Source organism: Gossypium hirsutum, chromosome A01 (genome assembly GCF_007990345.1).
Source record: "Gossypium hirsutum isolate 1008001.06 chromosome A01, Gossypium_hirsutum_v2.1, whole genome shotgun sequence".
Classification (NCBI taxonomy): domain Eukaryota; kingdom Viridiplantae; phylum Streptophyta; class Magnoliopsida; order Malvales; family Malvaceae; genus Gossypium; species Gossypium hirsutum.
The window spans coordinates 3,299,656-3,312,439 of NC_053424.1; the positions used below are offsets into that span (position 1 = coordinate 3,299,656).

The 12,784-nt window shown below is 33.9% G+C and overlaps 1 protein-coding gene across 1 annotated transcript; it reads right to left on the reverse strand.

Moving 5' to 3' along the window:
• Window positions 1-6,013: 6,013 nt before the first annotated feature.
• On the reverse strand, window positions 6,014-9,705 carry LOC107932666 (elongation factor 2). The gene is made up of 4 exons (XM_016864722.2): window positions 9,538-9,705; window positions 9,208-9,249; window positions 9,023-9,110; window positions 6,014-8,672 (listed from the first exon to the last, which is right to left on the reverse strand). The coding sequence occupies exons 2-4, from the start codon at window positions 9,208-9,210 to the stop codon at window positions 6,232-6,234; spliced, it is 2,532 nt and encodes an 843-aa protein (XP_016720211.2). The 5' UTR covers window positions 9,211-9,249; window positions 9,538-9,705; the 3' UTR covers window positions 6,014-6,231.
• Window positions 9,706-12,784: the final 3,079 nt, after the last annotated feature.

Below are 12,784 nucleotides of genomic sequence, written 5' to 3' on the forward strand. Positions count from 1 at the left end.
CAAAGTGTAAACATCAGCTTCTCTCACTAACTCAATAATCCATGTGCCATAACATCATAAGGTCTTTTTTACTAATAAGATTATTGGTGATTGTGGAAGCAAACCAAACTCCCCCCTCCATCTTGGGTAAAAATCATTATACATGCTTCACTTTTCTCAATCTTGTATTTATATTTATCTTTTTTGCCCCCCTCTTTATCACACTATTCATGAGTGGGTACTTTGTCTAAAAGTGTTTGTAAATAGTTCCATCTTGTCAACATTAGGCAACCCAATGTAAAAAGCCAACCCATACAAATCATTCATGTAGTTTTGTTGGGGTTGAGAAAAGTGGGCAGACATGATAATCTAACACATAGAGAATATGATAGATTTCTTCTCTTCTTCTTTTTCTATTTTTTTATTTTAATATTTTTAAATAAAGATATAGAGATAAAAATATTATTGAGACTCTTATATTAGGAGTTCGACTGTATTTTACCTTTTATTTAAAAAATGAATAAATTAATCTTTATACGTTATATCAAAGAGTAGACTGATCATTTTTGTTAAAATTTACATCTATTTCTGCTGTTAAAAATTAATAAAAATATTAACGGAATGACCTGTTTGCTCTTTAATCTTATGTACATAAATTAATTTACTCATTTTTTAAATAAATGGGGCAAAATGTAATTTATCTGTTAGCTATTATACTTTTACCTAGATATAGGATATTTAGATGACATTGGATTGGACAAAGTACTGCTACAACACACCTAAAAATGTTAAAAGTGATTTTCTGATGCAAATGCAATGACTTTGTTTCAACACAAAGATAGATGGCATGTACTATGTTCTTTTTTTTTTTAAAAAAAATCAGTAATGTATTCCCCCATTTTCTGTCTCCTTTTGTCTTTTTTTTTCTTCACTTACAAAGTTGTACATTCTAACAGTGATAAAGACATGAGCATGAGGTTGAAGATGACATTACAAAAGAATCATCCATCTCTTTGGACCAGATGAATTGGAATATATATATTTATATATATGGGGTGCTATCATCCACCATCACAAATGCATGATATATACACTATTGCGCTGTCTATCAGACAATTCATTATGCAAATGCAGAAGAGGAGGGGAAAAGATTTTGGCCCACCAATAATGGAATGGACCATGCAAAATTTTTCTGTCCCTATAAAAATCACAACTCCAGATGGATGATTTTGACATCAACATGCTTTTCTGCAATCACAATATAAACATATATATATGTGTATATAGCTATGTAGGTATATATTAAATGAATTAGGGAGAGGGTATTATTGATGTTTTCATGACTGCACCAAACTAGGCTGTATATGGACCGACTTTGAAAGAAACTGTGTCTATGCAGTGTTCATATGAAAGCTTGACCAGCTGCCTCCACATTAATGGCACTATTATCTGTCTAATCGATCAATTTATATATAATATATATATTTCTCCTATTAGTGGAAGGATCAATGCAAAATCTTAAAGATTACATCAGAGTTGAAACATCTTCATCATTCAATCAATCAACATGTTGGAAGGTTCAGGGTAATTTCAAACATGTGAATATGATAAACACTAGCCTCTACTTTTTTTTTAAAAGCTTTTCACAAGATAGGGAATTTTCTTTTGGTGCCTATTGTCAACTAACAGGAGGCTGCTAAATGCTATCAGCTAAAAACATGGGGCCCTAGTATATAACAGGTTTTCAGCAAGTTGTTTGGTTTTTTGTTTTCTATATTATTATCATCAGCAAGACAGCAACTGGTCTGGTTCTTTTCTAGAAATAGTTAGAAACATTAAGGAAGAACAATCTACGGCTATTAGGGGGGCCATTTACTTATTATGTTTCAGCCTAAGGATGAGACAAGATTGCTCCACTCTTAATATGAACATCAAGAAAATAGTGCAGCTTAGCTATTGACAATCACAAGAACTTAATTTCACTTATCACTATCGTATGACATGGTAACAACCTGTTTAAACAGCATTAAGAGCATCTTAGGGTACCTATATTTAAAAGAAAAGCCAAAATGGGGTCATATGGAACAACAGAAGAGGTCTGAGTTAATAAATACATAGGGGGCCTTGGATTGGGATCTACTATGAATGGTATTTAATTATTACCTGCCTTCTCTGTTAATCAGACATACTGGCTTTGTTTATTCAACTCTGGCTCAGTGTTATAATGGAATGATGGACAGTGATAGCACAGGCTAGACCTGTCCACCCTGTGCCACTCTCACCACCACATAAGCTTCTTGGACCCTTTCATTATTCAAAGAAGCAGACATAGATGTCCTAATAATGAAAAAGGCTCATTTATTCAACAGGTAAGCCACATCAAGATGCAGCAGCTTATGTTAGTTGTAACAGATAAAAAGCTATTTAGAGTTTTTACCATTTAACCAAAACATCAAATTGTAGAGCCAGCCCCCACTTATTTCAAGCACTGTATAAATGTGTGTCATCTTGCTTAATGTGGGCATAACAAAGATTGATATGATTGAAATGATTGATGGTGTAACTACACAACAAAAATAGGCAAATGATATGCAAGGCGTACATTAAAATATGTTCTGTTAAATACACAAACTTATGTGTCGGTGTCACCGAGAGGTTATTATTCATTGTATGTTATTTTCACTACATGCATCATTTTAATCAATGGTAATTAAGTTTAATTGTATGTTATTTTCACTACATGCATCATTTTAATCAATGGTAATTAAGTTTAGGATTAAATAATAGGCGTAGGAAAAGAACAATGTATGTGATGTTTCAGAGAATATGCCCCTTTGAAAATTGAAAGAGTGCTACTGCAGGTGTTGAAGCGCATGCATATGATTTTTCCCATTTTTTGTAAACAAAGGTGTTTCTTTTTTGTTATTGCCTAATGCTACCAAGAAGCTTACTTTAAAGCCTATTTTAGCCTATCGGTACAGAGAGATGTTTTAGTGCATGTAAAGCTGTTTGTGAGAAAGATAAAAAGAGAAATGTTAAATAATACCGATAAAGTGAGCTTTTTTCTTCTTTGTTTTTTTTCTTATCCTCAAAACATGCTATCACACCTAAAGTAAGATACTCAAAAGATAAAAGCTAATCTTCCCCATCATTCTATCAACTCTATTGCTGACACAGGGCATTTTAACAGTACCAAGTCCACCACCTTGAAGAAGAAAAAAAAAGGCTTTTAAATGAAGCTAAAATGTTGAAAAAGCTAACAATAGAAGGCAAAACAAGGGGAGATGAAACGATACAATCTATATGACCCTGATTCTTTATTTATTGTTTAAGTATTCGTGTTGGATATCTGTATTAAACATATATTCGTACATGAGTATCCTACATTCGTCCCGGTCCAAATAACATAGTATGCAGTTCATACCTGCCATAAATAGAGTTAGGTAAAGCTTGAATAAAGTGAACAAGTGGAATATAATTAGACAACCTTTGTATAAACAGTTACCATTTGTTTATGTTGAATGAATTAAAAAAACTAAACCAAAGAGAATATTAGCAAGATAGTGAGGCATATAACTTCAATGTCAAAGAAGTAAATATCTATGAAAAATACTAAATTAGCACTATATTTGTCAGCATATGGAATATTCTTAACTAATCAAGACAAGCTAAAGTTGCTTTATCTTCTGCAGAATATGATAACACTCAGTTATACCAGTGATGCTTTATACCTTCTTCTTTTTTTTCTATATTTTTTATAGTCCTTTCCGTATCAGTTCCCACAATGACTACCATTTCATGGCATGAATAATTTTATTGAAAAAACAATCTTGGATAGGGTGGTTAAAGTGTGAAAATCTTAAAAAAAAAAAAAAACTATTTTCAGTCAAATATTGCCTTCATTTTGAAGGATGCAATCATTTCAACTAGTGTAAAGGCTGCAAAGCACAATGGTTAGTGAACATTTAAACATTCCACAAAGGGTTTTATGAGAGAAAAAAAAAAGGGATAAAGCATAACATGATTGCTGCCATCAATACATGGCTAGAACATTAAACAGTTCTATCATACATTTAATCGAACACTTGGATATGTGTTCTTTCCACATGGTTTACTCTCAACTTAATAAAAATTAGATACATAGCAGCACCTATATCATTTCAATGCAAACATGGGACACATACATCATCACAAATTAGTAATGATAATAAATAGATTGACTGTATTGAAGTCATATACGAGCAAGCAAATACAGGGGCAGCAACATAAATACAGAAGATAGGTACTCACCCTTGTTCAACCACAATCATGAACTTCCGATAACGAACCGGAAAACCTGGTATTAGATTAGGTTAATCGTGTCGAATATATGACAAGTCTTGGGATCAAAATGTTCTAAACTGCCATAAAATGTTACAAACTTCTACAGTACATAGCGATGAATGAACACGCTATGATTTTGGTTCTATATGAAACTATCGCCCTAAAAATGGAATCATTTTAAGGCCTAATGCATATTGACCACTTTATCATAACTACAGTGGCATCCCTAGGCTTGGCCACTATGAATTTGACATGAGCTGAGCCCAAAACATATCTTATTTGAAGCCAAAATTGTTTGTAATGCTGGCATTCATGCACATTGTTCAGGCCCTAATGGTTACTAACTAGAATCTGTTTTGGGATTGAAAAAGGCAGCTGGAATTGATTCTTTTCTTGGTTCTCTTGATTCTTTCCTTTGGTGACTTTCATAGTTATGTAATGAGTTCTTCACTATCAATAGTGACTGATCAATGTGCATGAATTGAGATTTTGACATGTTATTACACTTTCATTGAGATAAAATAATATTTCTAGAATATCACAAGGCGAAGTGAAGCAAACAAATACAAAAATAGTTCCGTCTTCAAAAAAAAAAAAAGACATCTTTTCATTGTTGGTTGAAACAAATCGATTCAAAATCTATTAGACCGGTCAAGTTTTTATTATCCTTAAGTAAATTTTTCATTCGAATCAAACTGATTGAAATCTAATGGACAGTGTGAGTATTTTCCATGCTCAAGGTAGATCAATTCAAAATTTATTGGACTGATGTTTTTATCATCTGTTAGAAAAATTTTTAAAAAAATTAAAATTGATTTGTAAATTCATATATTCATTTTAAGGAATTTGAACCCCAAACTATTAGACTTGTTCATGAATTTGCAATCCAACCCGAATTCAAATAAAATAAATAAAATAAAATAAATTATTTAAATTAATTTAATTATAAAATATAAGGATATCAATATACCTTGAAAGATATATACTAATACAAAAAGCTTATGAATACATCAACAACAAAAAGAAAGACAAAATGAAGGCATGAAGGAGGAGGGAAATTGAAGGATGGATTTAAGGTTTTCATGTAAAAAAAAATGTCTTGAAATACCATATAAAATTAACAACAAACAGAAAAAAAAATGAGCTGTATTTTCTTGAATTAAAAGGACATAAAGGGTGGTTCCATTGAACCAGATCCAAACTAGAGGCGAGCTTATCTAAACCTAAAATGGTTAAAAATAATAGTGCGTTTATTTTTGATAAAGTTAAAAACAGTCATAATAGTGAGATTAATTACTTTAATTGTAACATAAAAAATTCCACGACCCATCCAAAGGAGGCCAAGTCTGCTCGCTTACCAATTTACCGCTACATACTAAAAAAAAAAAAGACTATCGAGTAAAAATATAAAAGGCCTCCTTCAATAAACAGTCCAATAAAGATAAGTCCTTACCAAATGCTCGCCATGCCCGGAAAGCAAGTGAACTGATTGATTAAGCAAACTGGGAAGACAGTAATAAGTAGAGTAAAAATGGTGGAAAGTGAACAAGAAAATTAGACAAAAACCAATGAGCTAAGTAATGTTTGTATATTACAACTCTTCAAAAAGTACAAGCCTAAATGGTATAATAAATAGTCGATTTACTTGATGCACAAGCAAGCTTAAAAACTCTCTAAAAGGATTTAAGTATTGTACTCGCACAAAAACCTCTAAATGAAGTTGGCATATGAAGATTAAGAGATATAAAAAAGTTCAACGTAATGTCGATTGTAGTACATCATGATCATCATCAAAACACAAACGTCTAAAAACGAACGTACATCATATGGGTGAAAAAGCATCCATGCTAACAAAATATAACCAGACAGAAAACAAAACTAAATTGCAGCGAAGGTTATGCCGCACAATCACAGTTACTCTCTCTTAGCTTACAGTTTGTCCTCGTACTCGGAAAGTGGGGTCATCTGTTCCTTCAATCCTTTCCTCTTGCGGATTTCGGCGACATGGGCTGCTGCCTGAGAGCCAGGTTCCAATGGGTCTGATGACATCATATCCCAGTGATCAAACACACATTGTGGGAAAGCTTGTCCTGATGTTGCAGCCCTCAAAGTGCTAGAGAATCCAAAGGACTCAATGACAGGAAGGTATGCCTTGATGTTGTAAAGTGGAGTGCCAGGTCTTTGCATTTCCTCAAATACATGTCCACGCTTCTGGTTAAGAACACTGTAAATACCACCAAGTGCCTGCTCCGGGGCTTGGATCTCGACCAAGTAAACAGGTTCGAGAAGCCTTGGCTTGGCTGTGAGCTGAGAAGCATAGAAAACCCTCCTAGCTGTTGGAATGATCTGCCCACCACCTCTGTGGATGGCATCAGCATGGAGGACCACGTCACAGACTTCGAAGCAGATGCCTCTCATGTTTTCTTCAGCCAGGGCACCTTCCTTTGATGCCCACTGGAACCCAGCAACAACTGAATCCTTAATTTCATTCAGATATTGAACTCCCTTACACATATCGACCACCATGTTAGGGCCAGTGGTCTCAGGGCCAAAACACCAAATCTTCTTAGCGAGATCTTTGTCCCAACCAAACTCCTCAGCCAGGATCTTGGAACGAACCTTAGGATCATCTCTTGGACCAATGCGTCCATCGTCAATAGCCTCAGCAAGACCTTCCTCCAAGGGTCGAGCCTCCATGTACAGACGGTTGTGCTTGTTAGGAGATTTGCTCATCACTGTCCTGCAAGACCTCTCAAGGACAGTCTCACGGAATGACACAACAGGGTCTGATTTAATAATCTCAGCACCACCCATGAAATCTTCTTGTAAATCCTTGAGACAGATCTCAAGGTGGAGTTCACCAGCACCAGCAACAATGTGCTCTCCGGACTCTTCAATGGTACAGAGAACCATAGGATCAGACTTGGCCAAACGCTTAAGCCCTTCAACAAGTTTAGGAAGATCAGATGCAACCTTGCACTGAACAGCAACACGGACAACAGGGGAGACGGAAAACTTCATTGCACGAATTGGGTGGGCATCAACTTCCTTCTCGTTTGTCAAAGTAGCATTCTTGGTGATAAACTGATCCAAACCAACCATGGCAACTGTGTTACCACAAGGTACATCTTCAACAGTCTCCTGCTTCTTTCCCATCCAAATGACAGTTCTTTGCACACTCTTAACATACAAGTCTTTCTTCTCACCAGGGACATAGTTCGGACCCATGATCCTAACCTTCAATCCAGTTGAGACTTTGCCAGAAAAGACACGACCAAAAGCAAAGAATCTGCCCTTATCAGAAGCAGGAATCATCTTTGAAACATAGAGCATAAGAGGACCCTCAGGATCACAGTTTCTGATAGCATTGGCATAGATATCATCAAGAGGACCCTCGTACAAGTTCTCAACACGATACTTCTGAGCCTTGCTAGGTGAGGGAAGGTGAAAGATCATCATTTCCAGGAGAGCATTGCTTGCAGGAAGCCAGGTCTGCATCACACGCTTCATTAGGGACTTCCCCATCAAGTCCTTCTCATCAGACTTCATGGTGACACCAAGCTTTTGCAACATTGGCCAGAGTTTATCCTTCTGGTCATTCATACAAGTGTTGATGATCTGCTTGATGGGTTCGTAGCAGAACTGAACAAATCCACGCTTGCAGGTGGCAGAACCAGTGTTCTTGGTGGTCCACTTCTTGGTAGCTGGATCAAAGAAGTTCTCACCCCAAAGTCTTTCCATCATTTTTGACTCATCAACTCCAAACTTTGAGGCATACATTTTTGCAAAGTTGGTCAAGGTAAAAGCCCAACCATGCAAACCTGCAGAGAAGGCAACTGTCCCCTTCTCAGGGTAGACTTGAACATCACCAAGAAGAGGATCTTCGTATGTGGCCATGATGACATTAGCATTTTCGATCACTCTCTGAAATGTCTGGTAAGCCTCCTCTCCATCAACCTGGAGCTCAAGGAAGCACCTGTCCATCTTGTTAACAGTCAAGACAGGCCTGATCCTTTCACCAAGCGCCTGACGGAGGACAGTCTCTGTTTGCACACAGACACCTTCAATACAATCAACAACCACAAGGGCACCATCAGTAATTCGAAGAGCAGCTGTGACCTCCGATGAAAAGTCAACGTGCCCAGGGGAATCAATAAGATTGATGAGGTACTCATTCCCATGCCTCTCGCCCTTGTAGCTCTTCAAAGAATCCTCACTCATTTCATAGTACAAAGAGATTCCAGTAGACTTGATTGTGATGCCACGCTCAGCCTCATCTGCACGGGTATCTGTCATACGAACATCACCAGCAACTTCTTGTGCAATGATACCAGCAGCAGCAACAAGAGAATCGGTAAGAGTTGATTTCCCTGCATATAGAGAAAAACCTCAATCAGAACTAATACCAGCATTTTACATCAGCACAGCCACTTATATTAACAAGTGTCAATCATAAAGAAGATCAAAACTAACTTCAATATCAGGCAAGTATGGCTTTCAATTTGCGATTAATCTTAGCATAAGATCACTTCAAACTAAAGTATACACACTGCTATTATCATCTTTCCAGATATCTAAAGCAGATGCAATTTCATACTTCAAGATACGATAAATCAAACATAACAAATAGACAAGCATTATTACATAACGACTTACTTCAACAAGCTTTGTTCTATTACATTAGGTTCAGTGATAACAAACATGATCGAAAAAATCATACCGTGATCCACATGGGCAATAACAGACATGTTACGGATGTTGTGTTTCCGGTCCATAATGGCACGGAGCTCCTCAGCTGTAAACTTCACCTGCAACACATCCAACATAACATAAATAAAAATGTCTAAGAAAAGACTCAAACAAATCCACAAAAAGGATACAATAATATACTCTCACTCAACTTACCATCTTGACTTGTCTTTAAATTGCCCCGAACAAAGAATCAAACTGCACAGCAAACAAAAACATATATAATTATTGGTCTTGCTAAAATGAATACATACACAGTAACATCAAAACAAGCAATATATATATCAAGATCTAAAATCATATCAGCTATACATAAAAGCATTCAGAAAGTTTGTAGAACCAATTAACAGCATAATTTACTACTAAAAACATTCATATTTCCTACAACATCGGGATCTAAGGATAAAAACAAGAAGAAATGAACATAAGGATCTAAATCAAAGAGAGATCTTAATTAAAAATGAAAGGAAAAAAAAAAGAACAAACCTGCGAGAGAAAGGCGGCGAAAGACAATAAAGAGACGAAGATTTTTGAGGGTGGAGCAAATGAGGGATTTATAGTCGATGAGATACAAGCAGTGCGTTTGAGTGAGCGAGCGAGCATTAACGTATGTCAGCTAGGGTTTTTCTCCTCTCTTTTGCTTATTGGGCATGGGCTGTTAGTGCAGTTGGTTTTTTTTGGGCTTTTAATGCTGTTCTTCTCTGTAAAGTAAGAAATTTTATTTTAAGCTTAATCCACAAATTAGTATTTACACTATTTTCATATTAGTTACTGAATTCTTTTTAGTATAACTGGTATCTAGATTTACTCATGGCCTGTCTTAAAGGTCCGCTTGAAAAGTGAGGGAATCTGAAAAAATATAAATAGACTCAAAAATGGGCTTGAGCAAAAAAATTAAGGCCCTTTTTAAATGAACCGAGCCTTGGGTAAGGTTTTTTTGCCTAGGCCGGGCCCAATTCAAATTTGTAATAAAACTGTTTTTTTTTGTTTTGTCATTGTTTCGCTATTATTTTGTTGTTATTTTTTGAATATTGTATAACTCTTGTTTTATTTTTAATTTTATTATTAATGTGAATATATTTGCTTGCTAAGTTGCAATTATCTTAATGTTATTTAGGTAATTTTTTTTAAAAAAATTCTATTTGTTGGGAAACATTTATTTTAATGTTTTTAGTGTATTTGATTTATTATATTTTTAAAATTTGTTTTTATGTAAAAATTTTAATACGGCCGGACCAGGTCAGGTTCGGGTTTTAGCATTTTTATCTAGGCTCGGCTTGGACAAAATTTTAGGCTCATTTTTCAGGCTGAATTGAGACTGAGCCTAGAAAATGGGCCTAGATTTTTTACTTGACATTGCCCGACCCATGGACAACTCTAGTGGTAGGTAAACTATTTTTTGTTCCTAAGTTGATACATTTATTAGTCAAACCGTTAAGTCTATTTAAAAAAGGTTTAACTCATAAATTTGTACTTAAACTATACTCTTTTTTCCAAGTTGGTATTTTAACCTTTTTTTTTAACAAATGGTGCCTATATTATGTTTCTTTTACCCATTTTATACCAAAATATTATATCAGTTAAAAAAATTCCAACCAATAATAAACTTCCACATCATATAAACTTTAAAAAATTTTAATTCTTTTATTTTCCTTTACTCGACTGATAGGATCGAAAAAGTTATTTCATCGATCAAAGACAATTTTTCAAAATCGGACCAGACCAACTAGTCGAACCAAGAACCGGTCGAGTTACTAGCCCAAAGATAGGATTTGAATAGATTAACTTGCAAATCGATATAGACTGATTTAACCAAGCTAAAAAAAGGGTAGAATCACTTTTCTCTCTCTATATATATTTTTATTTTTATGAAATTTTTAATTGGTTATCTGTTTTTTTAAATAGACTTAACAGCCTAACTAACACACAAACTAACAGAGATACCAACTTAGGAAAAAAAAAGTAGTTTGTGTACCACTTGTGATAAAAAAAATGTTTAGGTATCAAAATAGGAAAAATGTATAGCTTAGGTATCGATTTGTGGGTTAAGCCTCCTTTTTTTTAATAATAAACTTAATAGTTTGACTAATCGATGTACCAACTTGAGAAAAAAAGTAGCTTAAATATCACTTGTGACAAAAAAATGTTTAGATATCAAAATGAGAAAAATATATATAATTTAAGTACCGATTTGTAAATTAAATCTTTTATTTTACAAGTAGAGTTCAAATGCGATCATGCGTCTTATTTTATAAAAGAGGTGTCGAAACCATTTTTATTTTGAAAACGGGGGTCGACTTTGAAACGAAAATAGAGTCGCCACCAATCCTTTTTGTTTAGGTGTGATCGGGTCACCTTGTGATCGATCATTTTAATAAAGTATTTCGATTTATTAAAATAACGTTTTTGGTCAACGAAAAACTAGAAAATGGATTCGGGAGTCAGTTACGCGCGAGGAAGGATTAGCACCCTCGCAACGCCCAAAATTGGTACCGTATTGATCAATTTACGTCCTAATGTTGAAGCTTTGAAAAAGATTTTAAAATACAATTCCCTTAAAACGTTTGGATAACTTGAATTGGATATTGAGATTCTCTTGCTTAGAAAGAATAAAATATTACGTCCAGCACGATTGGATACAATATTTCGAACCCTTGATACAAGATTATCTCAGGATTTCCAAAACACATGCACTTAAAACTTTTAAAAAGGATATTTGACTATTCGGCCCAAACGGTAAACCGAAACCCAGCACGATTGGGCACAATTTATCAAATTTTCAAATATGAAACATTGCCTCATTTTAATTTGAGAAAACATGGATGAAATTTCAAAAGGATATTCTGTATTTTAGTCGAATGAAAAATCGAAACCCAACACGATTGGGCACGATCTCTCAAACTTCCAAACACGAAATATTGCCTCGTTTTAAGAGGTTTTTTTTAATGAGGGTGATTATAAAAGCGGTGAAGTACATTTATTCGATTTATATAAAAAAAATGAATTAATCAATTTAAGATGACAAAGTAAGCAAGCTCGATCATAAATCAATACACAGAAATCCAAAAGCAAAGTAACTAATATGGAAGATGTACATAGTTAATATATTACACAATTTATCAACGATATTACAAAGGTGCAGATATGTAAATTAAAACACACAAAAACAAACAATAAACAAACGAACAATACATAAAATAAACTATATGTATACAGACAAACAATACATGTAAAACTTTAAAATTAATTATAAAATAAATAAAAATAATTTTCTATCTAAATTAATAATATACATATAATGAAAAACTTATTATAAATATATGTACAGAAATAATAATATAAAACATTTGAAATAAACAAAAATACATCATAAAATAACTTTAAAAGGCCTAAATTATATATAGAGAGAGAGAGAGAGAGAGAGAGAGAGATTTAAAAGGAAATGTATAATCACAAATAGATTTAAAAGAAAATACATAAAATAATATAAAATCAACAATGTATATATAAAAAAAATAATGTGCAACAATTCAAAGCTGATGATATAGTAAACATTTACATATATATAAGTGTAAGAAATAATTTTGTAACGAAACAGTATAAATGATATACAAAATAATATATATACACAAATAAATAATATACACAAAATACAAATAGCTTAATATAAATAATATATAAAAATAATAATATAATATTTAAAAAATGTTCATAAAAGAGAAAATAAATAAAA